Genomic DNA, 14,793 nt, shown 5'->3' with positions numbered 1-14,793 from the left:
TTTTTTTAGACCTACAAATATTACACAAATGAGTATTTTTTTCATTAATTTTCTGATAATCTTTAGCTATTACACCACTACAATATTAGCCCTTCCCTCAACTGTAGCTCCTGATTGCTAGTCCAAAATTTCTCATCCCATTGAGCCTCTTGAAATTGTTGCGAGGCCTCTGATAAATTCGCTATCATTCAAGTCGCTTGATTTAAACTCTCCTTTATGTCCCAAATCCACTTAAGCATTTTTTTTTCAACTTTTTTTTTTTTTTTGGTCCATTGATTCTTCCCTTTCGATATTTTTTCAGTATCTTCCCAGTCACTCCGTTGTCTTGCTCCTTGTTCCATTTCTCCCAGTCTCCCCAGTTGTTGCTGCTGCTGCTCCACGCAGAATCCCCTCTCCACGCTTTGTCTTCCTGCCACTGGTGCATTTTCTCCATCCAAACCCTGCTCTCTGCTTCCCCTTGCCTGATGCCCTTTGCCTGGGCCTCAGTGTCATCTCAAACCTCACCATATCTTTCCCAGAGCTAGTTCAAGGCTTCTGAAGAGCGTCGATGAAACAGAAATGTGCCAACTTAAGGACCGGTGTCAACACTGCGTCTGCCATTGGCAGGAAAAGGAAAAGGCTGGGCAAGAATGAACTTGCTGCTCCTGGTGTTGCCTGAGGAGGAAGGTGGTGCAGACTGTGGATGGTGATTGCTGCTGAAAGGAGGTCCCAGCCCCCATTTCTCCTAAAGCACTTTCTCCTTCTCATGTTTTTTCTTGTCGTCAGAGAAGCACTCTACTAAGCGGTCAGTGGGTAATATGTGGCTGCCATTTCTGTTGAAGTAACTTCTAGGTTCAGATCTGCAATATCTACTGAAATTACTGTCTTCTGTTTCTGCGCATAGCTAATAAGGTCTTTAGGGAAAATCATGAAGAACATGTATGTAGTCATTACCTTCCTGAAAGAGGAATTTGCAGTTGTTTCCTGTCTGCTTTCCTTTCAATGCAGAGGAGGGAGAACCTGCCTGAAGCAGGGCAGCGCTGAGCAGCTGCTGCTCTCCCTTTTCAGAGCTGGGCTTCTGGAAGAGCCATTCACCTCGCAATACCTCATGGAAATATTTTATTTATAAGATGTGTAGACAAAAGCCCCAAACAGTTTTAATCCATAGGAAAATACAGGTGTATTTGATAGCAAGAAGAACCTTTGTGACATGCTTTTAAGGGCACTTGCAAGGTGAGGAGGGGTGTTTTCCTCCCCACTCTTGCTATCCCCGTGGGGATGGGGACTTGTTTTATTGGTAAATGGTGGTCACTGCAGTACAGACCTCAGCTTTAGCTTCACCTTGGACTTGCCATTTCTAGGTTTCTCTCTTAGGGGAATCTTTTTTTTCGAACTCCCTAAATTTCTTTGACACAAAGCTGTACCTTTTTGGTTTATTCCTGGACTAAGAAAGATGCTATCTGGAAATGCTCTTACAGTCATGCATGATTAACTTGCAGTTAAACACACTAATGTTAATATAAGATTTTTGTGTGTATAAAGTTGTCAGAGTAAGAAACATGAAAGTAACAGCTGCATGTGCAACATAGCTGTCCTTGCTTACTAGTGCTCAGTCAGTATGTACCTTGTTTTTTCCACAGGATGTTTTTCCCCATTCTGTGGTCAAGATGCCAGTGGTCGCTGTATTTCACAGTTTGTTTCTCTATGAAAATCCTTGTGTGGTTCTACAGCTTATTTTGATGAACTCTGTTTAAAACTCTGCATGAACAGAGAATTGCCGTCTTTTCTGGAGCTTTCCATGACTTAATGTTTGAGGCTGATCAGGACATCACAAACACTCATTTTCTTTCTGCAAATTCAGCTATTAATTTTGAACAAAAAAACCAAGAGATAGATAATTTCCTCCTCCACTATACAGTCCTGACTTATTCTTGTAATATAGCCCAATCTATGGCTTTAGTGAGGTAAACAAAACACAGAAAAACAATAAAGTCATATTATTGACCATCCCCACCATCACACCTGATCCTTTATCATACTTCATTTGCACAAAGGGAGGAGAACTGAGATTTTGCCAGCAGCATGCTGTAACTCTGGCATATCCTAACTGTGGAGTACTTGCCATCACAAGTTTCTTGGAGTTTTGTGAAATGGGGGAGGAATTGTGAAAAAGAAGGGGGAAATATCCAAATGTCATCTTTTGGCATTCCCTTGTCTTCTGTGTGGATCATCAGCAAGGTGAATCCTGGAATCACACCACACAGGTCCAGTGTCACCGGTACTAATGGGGTAAGTGGCAGTAGTTGTGCCGGATGTTACCATCTTGAACTGAAATTGCAGGGGGTCATTGCCTCCGGGTGAGGGGGTCACCAGCATGGCTTAGCAACTGGGAAATCATGACACATCATGAGGACTTCATAGTTCAGAAAGAGTTGACCCTACATGTCAGAGCTGGGAGGTGAACGTGCAAACAGCACATTTTGAAATCAGGAAGACCCTTGCCAGTGCCAACACTTGTGTGTCTGGACTCCATTTTGACCTCGAGAGCGGGCTGTATTGCAGGGGTCCCAGGTCCTTCTCCCCTCCTTTGAGGACTCTGTCTCTCCTGCCATTCTCGCCATCTGAATCACTGCTTCCCCCACATCTTTAGGTCCTCCCTCAATTTGCTCTCCCTCACAAACACTGCCCAGCCTGGTTCTTATCTTCTGCTTCTCCAGGTCTCTGTGCTCCTCCACTGGTCCTTGGCTTCCAGTAGGGGAAGTGCCTGGGAGAGCATCTCCTGCGGCATTTCCTCCATCGGGGAGCAGCAGTTCTACATGTGGCTGTATCCTGTCCATATTGAATTGACAGCAGCTTCCCAGGGGTGGCAAAAGGCAAAAAGAAAAAAAAACCACAACAAAAACCACACAACTGTGTTAGAAGGCAAGTCTGGCCTTGGAAAGGAAAGGAAAGGAATCAAACCAAGCAGCATTTTTCAAAACTATGAGCAAGAACCGTATTTGCAGGGCTTTGAGCAACTTTAAACATAAAAGTTAACTTAAAAATATAACTATACTTAGGTGTCAACTTAGCTATTGCATAGCTTAGAAGTGTGATACACAACTCAAATGTCTGCTGATATAATGTGACAAAAGACTCTGCCCTTCTGATGTAGACTGTGACCAGTGTAGACAAACCATTTCCTGCCTTCACTGCATTCATGATCTGTAAGCACAGGCTGATAGCCGACTTCACTACGGACAGGTCAGTGATAACAACACAGATGAACTCTTGTATGTACTTAGCACCTCCAATTTCAGTTGCCTGCAGACAGCTGCATTTGGAATAAGTCTTCTTTTAATGCCAGGCTTCTGACTTTCTCTGGAATTGGTTTGAAAGGTGAGACCTTGTTTTCTTTCATCCATGGAGTTCCCATTTTTTCATGGAAAGATAACAAGAAGAACCTGTGAAGAACTGCTGAGCAAGAATGGAAAGAATGGTAGCTATTTAATACGAGACAGTGAAAGTGTGGAAGGAGCCTTGTGTCTCTGTGTTTTGTAAGTACTCTAATACTAAATTTTTTATGAGTTTTTAAATAGATCCAAAGATAAGCATTCATCTTCTCTAACATTAATATTTCTTCCTTAATATTAACAGACTCCAAGGGGGTGTGTATATGTATTCAGGTAATGCTGGTTGCCTTAGGCTGCCTTTATGGTGGGTGGTGAGAGGGTGGCATTTGCAAAAGACATTTTATACAACAGAGGATAGATTAACTGTAATCTGCTAATGCTGGTCTCTCTCTGCAGACAATAAGGGGAGCCCAGAGAAAATAGCTTAGCCTGCCAAAACATGGTAAGAACCTTACTGAAAGTTACTGCTTCTGTAATGATGAGTAAATAGCATTTTAGCACTGTTGAGACACTGAAAAGTCTCACGGTAGGTTACAAAACAGTTCCTTCTTCATAGGGTTTCTATGTGATGAAAGCTTAGCCTTGTGCTTCAAAGGAATTTTATCTAATTTAAGAACATAAGCTGAGACAGAAAGCTATAAAGTCCTGTTCAAATTCATATGACAGGTCCATGAACAAGATGGGCATAGAAAATTACTACTGCTAGTCCTTAACTTTAATTACTACAATTAAAATTTTATTATTTTCTTTTCCTGTAGGGAATAGCACCTTTATTTCCCTTTCAAGAAGCCTGTTTTACACTTTTCATATATAATTGATCTGTTCGTTATGCATTCAAAGTTTATAAATTAGTAACTCTGCGTCTTTCTTTGTTTGACTCTACGAGGTTTTACACTCTCCTCGAGGATGTGTTCAAGTGTGACATGAAAAATTTTTAACACTACATCTAATTCATTCAAAAATATCATAAAATGTTTTTATCAATAATCAAAAACATTTCTTTTGAAACAATCAAAGGAGAAGGAGAAAAAGGGAGAGGGAAATGGACTACTATGGGGTTGGTGGTAGAAGAAAGGAAGTCTGTGAAAAGACAGAGTAAGGAGAACAGAAATGGCAAGTGGGGGACAAACAGAGCCCTCAGGAAGGGAGCTGTGGGAACCTGCCTTCAGTATGGTGTGGAAGGAGACAATGTAGGGGGTGTGGGGAGCGCAGGGAGCGTGGGAGGGAAAGGGCATGCATACCCTGTCAGAAAGGACAAATGGGGATCCTGGCACAGAGGAAGAATGGCAGTATTAGTCCCTGACATGGGAAGATGGCTGTTGAGATCTTATGCAGTAGAGGTAGATGAGAAAGTGAAGGGCTGCTTAGGTGCGTGCAATGAGTTTGAAATACTGATATAACAGAGAGCACATCTACAGAGTACATTGTGGGCAGATGCAAGGTGACATAAAGATTAAGCTTTGTGCTACATTAACACAGTTGCTTTCCCTTTCTTCTTTTTTTTTTTTTTTTTTTTTAATGGGCAAAGCACGTCTACCTTGTGATAGCTTGCAGACATGCTTTTGTCTGTCAAGAGTGTTCTGGGCAGGCATGTGACTGAAAAAGCATGTGACTTCCAGCTAGCCTTTGTGGGGTTTTAATGTTAAAACTGTTAAAAACTTTAGTGGTTGACTTTAACTCATGCGTTAACAAATGTAATAATTAAACTGTAGGGGTGGCAGCAATGGTATAACAGATACTGGCCTGCAGAGGTGAAAGCAAGGGTTGTCTTCAGATAGCAAATGGGATGGTAATAGTGTAGTGGCTCAGAATTGCCTCAGAGACTGGACTGTCTGTCAGTGGTTGACTAGGCAGAGGAAAGCTGTCCTAAAACTGGAGGCAATCAACACTGAAACTCTCAGTGCTGTTTCAAGACAACTTTTGGATTATAATTACATCTTAAAGCATTGCTTACCACCTAACATAGTTGATGCACAAACTGATGCACACCTCTCAAATTAGCTGATCCATGGGCAGAGATACTGATCCACTTGCTACAGAAAACAACTGGGTTTTTTGTCCTCTACTGATTGGGGTGTGGGGGGAGGGCACTGCCATGGAGGATCTGGGAGTCAGAATGGTGGGACCAGTTCAAAAGCATCTATTCTCTAATTGGGCACGGTGCACAGCTCTGCTGATACGTCTTCCTCCATGGCACACTGCTGCTTTCATCCAAAGCTGTCCTAGGTCTCTGACAGTGCCTCAGTCCAGACCTGCTGCTCTTGCTGCTGTCCTCCTTATGGCTCAACATGTCATTCTCCCAAAAAAAGCTCCTCTCACCCTGCTTTTCTGCCACTGGATCTCCCCTGTGCCCAGACCAGGCACCTTATTAATTTGTATTAATGTGGAAACAGAAGTTTCCATTTTAATGGTAGTTTCATGTTTATTCAGTAAAAATTACAGTAACCAAATAACATCCAGGCAGTAACCTTTCAAAATTTGGATGATAGGTAAAGAATTAATTTCAAAAATGATCAGTTCCTGGTAGTTTTTTTTCTTCAACTAGACATAGACATAGACAACTTCTATGTCTATGTTTAAAAAATGAACACCCACATTTATAAAATAATCTTAAGCCAAGAACATGTGAATTTCCACAGGTATCTCAAGGAGGAAAAAACAGAAGATGCATCCCTGTGATGTAACTCTTTGAATCAAAGTAAATCTGTTCTAACTGGAAGTCTTATCCTGATCGCAGTTCATAGTAACTGTTTTTGCAGAGCAAAGTAGTTTATCTCCAGAGTAACTATTCATTTATGCGCTAATCCTCTGAGCTAGGTTTTCGTCCTAAGGTTCTCCCTCTCATGACAGCTCAATTCATGTAGCTACAGCTGAAATCCTTCTGATGAACATGTGTACCAGTTAAAAGACCTTGTTTTCAAATACTGCTTCCTCCCCTGCCGCCCCCCATTATTTGTGGTTTACATATCTTTGCAACTTTACTGCCTTTTTTGGTCATAGTCATGATCTCCAGTTCATCTTCTGAACATCTGCCATTGCGGTATTTGATAGAGCTTTTGTTTCTGTTGACAAAATATATCCAAAGCCATCAGTAGCCTGAGTGTTCAAATGCCTGCATTTTATTAGAAATAATAATAATTAAAACCCTGGGAAATGCAAAGGAAGAATAATTTTCTTAGAAGTAGGACCTGTTCAGTCATTTTCTGGGTGCTGGTGACTGGAGACCATTTTCTGCTAACATCTCTCCAAGAATTCAACAGTCTTCTTGTGAAACAATTGCAAAATTAAGTTTAGGGAGGTATCACATGTGAGGAGCATAAGAAGATAGATGAGAGGGTGGGATGTCTGTGGAATCAAATTACTCTTATATAAAGGTCTGCCTTAGGTTTAGTTCATAAGTTCTTTGAAACCCCTCGTTAGACTAATCTTATATTTCAAGATATGAAACATTCTCTCATTTTGCAAACTCCAGATTCCCTTCTGTTTTGCTTTTCTGTCTCTGTCTCATTCAATTTTACTGCACAACTTCTCATGTCTTTAGTACTACCTGCTGTTTGCAGACATTTCCAGGTTTGTGCTTTGACACAAATGCAGCGTCTCTTCCTTCTACCACAGTGTCTGCTTTCAGCAGCGGGGGTAAGAGACTCAGCCCACTGTTAAGTCCCTAATGTCATACATGCTTTTGAGTATATGTCCAGTATCGTATACCTCTCTAGCTATACTCCGGTCAAATCAAACATATTCTAGGTTGAAGTAGCCTGGTACATGATCACATCTGGAATACATGAAGGTACAGACAGCTCAAGGGGTCACTGTGTGGGGCAGCGTGTGGGGAATAACAGTATGAATTTGTGGTGCCGCAATTACTTGAAGGCTCCCACAAGGAAAGCAGATTACGTGAAAAACATTCTGCAAGTTCACACTCCTGCGTATGCCGTGGCAACCTCCTCACCTCTTCTCTTCTTCAGAGGAATGCCAGCAGATCTCATGCAAAAGGTGAACTGCAAGTTTTCTACAGAATCATTCTTTACCACTACTTAGATTAATATGGTTTTCTTTCTCTCTCTCTCTCCCCTCACATCCTTCGCAACTTCTATCAATATGATAGAAGGCATTCGCAAAGACAATCTTTCAGAGCATCAGCCCATGCCAATGTGCTTGTTTCCATGCAGCATTGCTGTCTTGTGTCATATCCCAGGTGAATCTCTCGTCCTTGCTCTCAGCTGTAGATCAGTCTTTTGAAAGGTGACTGCTTCTCTTGTGGATGTGGTAATTAGTTGGAAGCCAGCCCATTTTCCCCTAGAGCATGACTTCAGGAAAAGAAGGGCGCCTCATTTTTGTCTTTGTAGCTATTTAGGTCTTCCTTATAGCTCCATTTTTGAAGGAGGGGTACATATTAGCACTGTCTTTCCATTGCGAAAATGTTGTCTGATGATTAGCCCAACCCAGTGTAAAGTCTGAGAGTCGACCAGACCACGGTTCCCCTTCTCCTCACTGCTAATGGAGATACTGCAGTTCTTGATTACACGTGTGCCAGCCCTTTGCCTGCAGTTTATTCCCATGTTGACATTTGCACAAAGTGGTTTCTAGTGCTGTGAAGCAATTCTGCTGGTGGGGAGCAAGGACTTAGACATCCTATGGAAGCAAGAACTCTTCTCTCACATGGCACCTGCAGTGGAATTCCAGGGTCTATTTCATGTTTTACTGCCTCGGAACAAGTAATACAAATTCTCAGTGACATCCAGCCCTTTCTGGATGTATAAACTTGAAGCATTTTCACTGCTTTGACTTACCAGATCTATTTTATTGGAGCTGTAGTAGTCCAAAACTCAGCATAGGAAATGCACCTAAGAAGCTGGAGGAAAGCTCAGGCAGTTAGCTGATGTGGAGGTGAGCTAGCTGGATGTGCTTTATCAAGATCTATGCTAAGCAAAGTGCAGTGACTGCAGATTGAACACGGCACTCTTAGCTACATTTACCATACCTGGCCTAACTCTGCAGGGCAAAAAAAAGAGTGCCATAAATTTAGTCCAAAGTCAAACAGACCTGCATAGCTATGTACAGGGGGTTAGATCTGAATTGGCAAGGCATCATAAAGTAATACTTGGGTTTCTGAGGCTTAAGAATGCATGACTAATTTTGGCTGACAGACAATTAAACATTTGACTTAGAAAATCTCAAGTATTTTGAAAGCTCCGATATATGAATCAAATGGAAAAGTGAATGCATATATATACATAAAATTGATGCTATTTAGCATCAGGCATTCCTTTAGATTTATTTCTTTGTTTTTAGTCTTTCATTGTATTGCAGTTTAAGATACAAGCAAAGAAAAAGAAACAAAAGCTGGCTGTCAAGATCAGCTGTAGCAGTCTAAGCAAGTTGCAGTGATCTGACAGTTGATAAAAAGCATAATGTATACAACAATGTTTTTCACAGCTTTGAAAAATTCATCTACACTTACCGTATCTTCAGGGAACGCCAAGGATATTTCAGAATACAGGTGAGTAACTCTCATTTCGTCTGTAAAGATTGCACTAAAGATGGGTTTTTTTGATTAAAAAAATTAACATACATGAACACATTACCTTAGAAAATATTTTCAACTTTGCTTTCTTCTCTACTCAATTCTTGACTTTTTAATGTTATACTTATTATTACATATGAGCTCAGAAGCAGCTATTATCTTTGTAGAATTCCCTTATAATCTAAGTGGATCTGTTATTTGTTGACCAGCTGCTCTCTGATTTGACCATTTCTTTTTGATAGCATTGAAGAAAATTCTATCACTTTCGTTACTTGCTCCTGTTCCTTAATTAGCTTTTTCTATTTGAAAGCTCTGCCATTGCACCCAGCATCTTGTAGGAATTTGGAATATTGCACTGATCTTTTTGACTTAAAGAGACCTATCTGTAATTCTGTGCCATTCTGAGGCATCTGAAGTGATGACCCCAGATAATGCTGCTCGTTGTTTGAATAAGCATAAGAGCAGACTGCATCAATCAAATCCCTAGGCAAGGTGAGAGGACACTTAAAAGGCTGGCTCACTCCTCTGCTTGTAGTAGGACAGCCAACAGGACTGCCAACAATTAAGTAGCATTTAAGTGGAATGAGGAACTCACTCCATAAAGGACACACCAAGCTCTCATATGCTGGTAATTTCTTGCTTATTAGCGGTTTGGACTGAGTACGAAAGACATAATTTCCCATGAAGAAGAATGGTTTGTTGACAAAAAATAATCTATTTTGGACTATAGCCACTCTACTGGGGTTTGCTGTCATGCCTATCAGCAGATATTAACTCAAACACTTTTAGTTTTTTCAAAGCCAATTTTCCTTACAAGGTTTTGCCAAGAAGGTGAAAGAAGAGTTCTGTTCTTCAAATTTTTAAGTCAGATTGTTTTGGCTTACTAAAATAATAGACTGAAATAATATATTGATGGTGGAGGGGAGATCATTTGGGGGTTTTTTAAGGGCCAGATTCAGCCATGAACTTTCTAGAGTGTGGTAGGTTGACCCCAGCCAGCAGCTAAGCACCCACACAGCTGCTCACTCACTCTCCTCCGTAGCAGGACAGGGTGAGGGGAAGAGAACACGAAGAGCAAAAGTGAGGAAGCTCCTGGATGAAGAGAAAAGACTGTTTAATAGATGAAGCAAAGTTGTGCACACAAGTAAAGCAAAGGAGTTTAGTCACTACTTTCCATCAGGAGGTAGATGTTTAGCCACCTCCTGGAAAGCAGGGCTTCAGCACATGTAATGGTTACTTGAGAAGACAAATGCCATAACCACGAACATCCTCACTTTCCCTGAGCTTTTATTGCTGAGCACAGGGTCATATGGGATAGGATAGCCCTTCGGTCAATTCGGGTCTGCTGTCCTGCTGTGTCCCCTCCCAGCATCTTGCGCACCCCCAGCCTACTCACTGGGGGAGCAGAGTGCAAAAAAGAGACAACTTCAAGTCTATGCGAGCACTGTTCAGCAACAGCCAAAACACAGGTGTGTTATCAACACTGTTTTAGTCACAAATTCAAAACACAGCACTATAAAAGCTGCTACGAAGAAAGTTAACTCCATCCCAGCCAGACCCAGTACACAGAGGCAGTGGCACCCAGCCCATACCAGGCTGTAGGGAAGATAAAGGATGCAGAAAAACAAGGAAAATAAAGACATGTTTCTTTGTTAGATAGCAAATGAAGCGAAACCAAAGCCCCATTCACTTTTAATGACCAGTAGTTGGACCCTCGCTGTGATTAGAGCTGATTAATGTGCTTACTGTCTGTCACTGTCCTGAAGTCACCAGCCTTGCAAAGTCTCCGTACAGATTACTGGGAGGCTGTGCCGTGGAAGTGGTTCAGTCCAGCTGTATGAACCCACCCATTGAAAAGCAGTCTCTGAGAACGTGGTTCCCCCGCTTAGGAGTGCCATCCTCCATGTTTGGCCTCAGGAGTCTCCAATGCAAGTCACAAAGCTGGACAAATAATAAACTAAAAGTGAAAGCTGGTGCCGGGGACTTTCATATGGATCCTCAGACACGTCCGCTGCCTCTGCACATGTCCTTTGCTTGAAAACACTGATATTTTGCAAAACATTTGGATTCTGCTTGTCACAGAGTTGTTTAAATACAACATTTTAAGTGAGAACTAAATATGTTGCCCCTAAACTTGTGCTCTAAGACCAGAGGGAAGTCTGTAATGCTGTCACTCTTCGACACTGCTGTAGTGGATTGCTGCAGCACACATCTGAGCAAATATTTTAAACTGATGTTCTTTTCTCAAAAAAAAAGATGGTGAGGGAGGTTACACACAGTGCCATAACCACGCCACCAAACAGGTGTCCCTAGTGGTTTAAGGATAGTACAATATTCTGTCACCAAATCTGTTTACAAAACAGCTCCTTTGTAAACAAGAAACAACCTATTGTTCCTTTCATTTAGGGGACTCTATGTGAAGGGCAGTTACAAACAAACTATTTTCCTTTCCTTACAGACTTCTGAAGGTGTTCCAGAGAGGATCTTCAGGACATTAAAGGACCTAATATACACTTATGAAAAGCCAAATCAAGGACTAATAACAAACCTTCGCTACCCAGTAAAGAAACCAAAGGCCTTGCAAAGAAGCCAGCGCTTCAAGTCAGGAAAGGATGACATTTATGATGGTGAGAAATTTAGCTCTGCCTTTGTGGTTTTTTTTTAAGACGACTGCATTGACAGGTTTGTGGTGAATAGTTCCTACGTGTCCTCTGAGACCAGCTCGCATGGACAGAAGTTCAACATCCTTCCTTCTCTCTTTTGTTAACTGGAAAACGGTTATTCCCAGCTCACAGGTTACATACCCTCATCCACTACAAATTAACAATTCAAAATTGCAAGAGAGACAGAAGGCAAAGCATGATGTTGCCCACAGCTCACTCCTTCATGGGTGCTGATGCTTCTAGGCTAGGGAAGGCTGAGGACCAGTTTTACTTATGTGGTTCTGCCAAGCTGCCAGGCCCCTGCACTTCACTGGGAGTTGAGGCTGTCCGTTACCTTCGTTGTCCAGGTTGAAAGCTATTTTTATACCAAAATCTAACTCAGTTATTTTTGAGATGCTAGGGAAAAAAAGGGAAAAAAAAAGCCAGCCAACTTGTGGTTTGTTGTGATTTGTATTAAAATATGACTCATTTTGTAAGTTAGTCTGTTGAAAATAAGCATATAGCCTTGTGCTCAGGATCACAGCTTTGGAACCAGAGAGTTCAGTCTCTGGTTGATCTTCTGCTAACTTACAAGTGCCAGGGATAAGATAAGAATACAATATTTCTACCTGGCAGAAATGTTACGCAAATAGATACAATAAAGATGGAGGTTTTCATAAAGTGGTGGACCGTGTTTTATAATCCCATGTCATCTTTATGTCCTTGGTTTGGGGAGGATGAATAGAGATACTACTGGTAACTTGCCAGCATCCCTCACGCACTTTTGAAAGCCACTTTTCTTATTGCTCAGCTGCAGTATTCATCAGGTCACAGGCTGCAAAATAACCTAGAAGCTCTTCTAGGTCCTCTGACTAGAAGACCAAGTGTAGTGAGAGCCACAGTCAGAGCATGCGGGAGCAAAGGAAATCCTTTCATTAAGTACAGTTATCATAAAGGAAAAGATTCTTGGGAGTATCCAACCTTCTGTGTGATTTATACCTCATGACTAATGCTAGCTAAAATGCGGTCGTGTGGGCCAGCCTCTCTGTGCTGCAGTCATACCTCCTGTCTGTACAACAGATGCTGGTTTTTTGTGCACAACAACAGTGCAACAGCTCTGGCGCTCCCTGTGTCAAGCAGACAGGATGGGAAGGGGTGAGCTCTCCCCACCACTTCATGCACTAAGCTGCATTTTTAGGGGCTAGTGCAGCAACAAACTTGCTGAGAGAAACAGTAGCAAAGAGACATTTCCAGTGTCTCCAGCATCCCATTATTACTTGTATCACTAAGGTGGATATGCCACATTTGTTCTAAAAAAGGTTTTTATGGTATCTTGTCATTGCCACTCCAGGGAGGTGGAAAATACTGCAGTAGCATGGATATATTTTTAGGAAAAATCAAGTGTAATACATATTTTATTGTCTGGTCCTGCAACATAAACTTGTCTAGAAGATGCACAATGTCCTGGTCTGGACTCACAGGGAGGAAAACAAACCCTTTCATTTCACTATCAAAATGTTTGTGGATGTCATAAAAATGGAGGCTTTTAGAAATAATCAAATCAGTTTGGAATTGTTGCTGTTCAATTTTAATTTAAATTTCACTTATACAGCAGTCCAAACTTGCCCCTCAGACTGCTTTGTTACATGCTCACAGGGGGAGTTCAGGTTAATGTCATGATGGATATCTCTCCGAATTGCAGGCATCACATAAAACACCACAGTGCTTCCTAAAGCAAGCACCGTATTTTTATGGTCTGGTCCCTCGCGTTGCACCAGCAGCTGGCTTTGCAGCACATGCAGGACCGAGCACTCCAGTGCAACCAGTGGAACACCTCAAGGGACTGGGGTCACATCCAACTGGTTGTTGGACGGTTTTGAACATTGTTTTCTAGCCCAGGAACAGCTTGTCTGAGGGTGGCTGCTTGAAGGCACAGTAGGTTTCCACGGTGGAGATGGAGTCCTGAGCATCCAATTTCTGCCTTTCCACTATCTTTTCAAAAAACATAATAAATCTGACAAGGTCTAAGAGAGAAGGGGTTTTTTCAGGCTCTCCTCCCTTAGTTGGGAGGAGAGCTTTTCTGTTGGGTATTCATTTAGAGAAGAAATGGTGTGTTACGCTATAGTCATATAGCTATCTCAGCTATTGATCTGATTTACTAAGTATGGATGATTTCTGACATTTGACTGTTCCTCAGAAAGAAGGGGTCTCACATGGATACAACCGTTTAATAACAGAGCTTGCTGGCTCAGAAAAGACAATGCAGGCTTTGCCTCCATACGGGCTCCTGGAGGACCCAGTCCATAGGTCACGGGGCCTAAACATTGGCCCTGCAATAGCAGAGAGAATACCGAGAAACCAAATTGAGTTATTGCTATCTGTCCAGCAACACGGCCACAGGCCATCCTGCTTACCGTGGTCTTTCAGAGGAGCCATTTGCAATGACAACTTTTTTTTTTTTTTTTAATTGATTTCTTTACAGAAATTGATGACAGTGATTACGTCGCTGTCTTACCCTGAATGATCTGCAACCTGACGATTTGGGAAGCTGCCGTTTCAGGCTGTGCCACAGCACAACGGATCAGCTGGGGAGAGCTGCCAGCTGGGCATTTGCCGCTGTGGATCTGTACCTCTGGAATTAGTCTCCTCCTTTTGCAGACTGTCAGAGCAGCTGTATTTTCTCCCAGTAAATCCAGTACAAGATACTATATATTTTTGTTCAGCAATAAAATAATTAATTTTTATAAGATACTTGCATACATATACGTACATATGGGAGGGAGAAGGGTATCTGTGTGCACATATGTGTATTTTGGTTTTTTAGTCAGCAAACTGTCCAAGATGTCTACTGCTAAAATGAAGAATCTGTTAGAAAGCAGCAATGTAAGTACAATAATGAATGTGCATAAAGCAGTAGCTTATGGCAGAACTGATATATGCTGATAAAAATGATACATGATAAAAATTCTGTTGGCATCATAAGATGCTTAAAAACCTCTAAACTCTGTTATTTTGTGCACCCTTCATGTTACCTCATTGTTGGATAAGAGGATAGTATTTCAGCTATGTCAAGGAATACTAGTATTATCCTGCAGCTTGGAGTAATCTAAATTAAAACAAAAAGGCTGTGTTAAATCCATGCCGTAAAGAATTAATCAACAACATAAAAATGGTTTGAGACACTTTTAATATCAACGAATGGTTCTGGTGGATTACAAGAGGAGTGCAAGTTCTACATGCATATCGGAAAGAA

General features: G+C 41.6%; 1 protein-coding gene across 1 annotated transcript; it reads left to right on the top strand.

Annotated features, from left to right (window-relative positions):
* Positions 1-3,381: 3,381 nt before the first annotated feature.
* On the top strand, positions 3,382-14,151 carry SH2D1B (SH2 domain containing 1B). Its single transcript, XM_076328845.1, has 4 exons — positions 3,382-3,515; positions 8,811-8,874; positions 11,357-11,525; positions 14,023-14,151. The coding sequence occupies exons 1-4, from the start codon at positions 3,382-3,384 to the stop codon at positions 14,058-14,060; spliced, it is 405 nt and encodes a 134-aa protein (XP_076184960.1). The 3' UTR covers positions 14,061-14,151.
* The last annotated feature ends 642 nt before the right edge of the window (positions 14,152-14,793 follow it).

This window comes from Aptenodytes patagonicus, chromosome 1 (genome assembly GCF_965638725.1).
Source record: "Aptenodytes patagonicus chromosome 1, bAptPat1.pri.cur, whole genome shotgun sequence".
Classification (NCBI taxonomy): Eukaryota; Metazoa; Chordata; class Aves; order Sphenisciformes; family Spheniscidae; genus Aptenodytes; species Aptenodytes patagonicus.
The sequence above is the reverse complement of the archived record's forward strand: the minus strand, read 5'-3'. Positions and strand labels throughout refer to the sequence as shown.

Bases quoted from the DNA above. Each gene is read 5' to 3' on its own strand.
- SH2D1B (XM_076328845.1), top strand. From the start codon at position 3,382: ATGGAGTTCCCATTTTTTCATGGAAAGATAACAAGAAGAACCTGTGAA. The intron at 3,516-8,810 runs GTAAGTACTCTA...TGTTTTTCACAG, and splicing joins GCCTTGTGTCTCTGTGTTTT to CTTTGAAAAATTCATCTACA. The intron at 11,526-14,022 runs GTGAGAAATTTA...ATTTCTTTACAG, and splicing joins AAAGGATGACATTTATGATG to AAATTGATGACAGTGATTAC.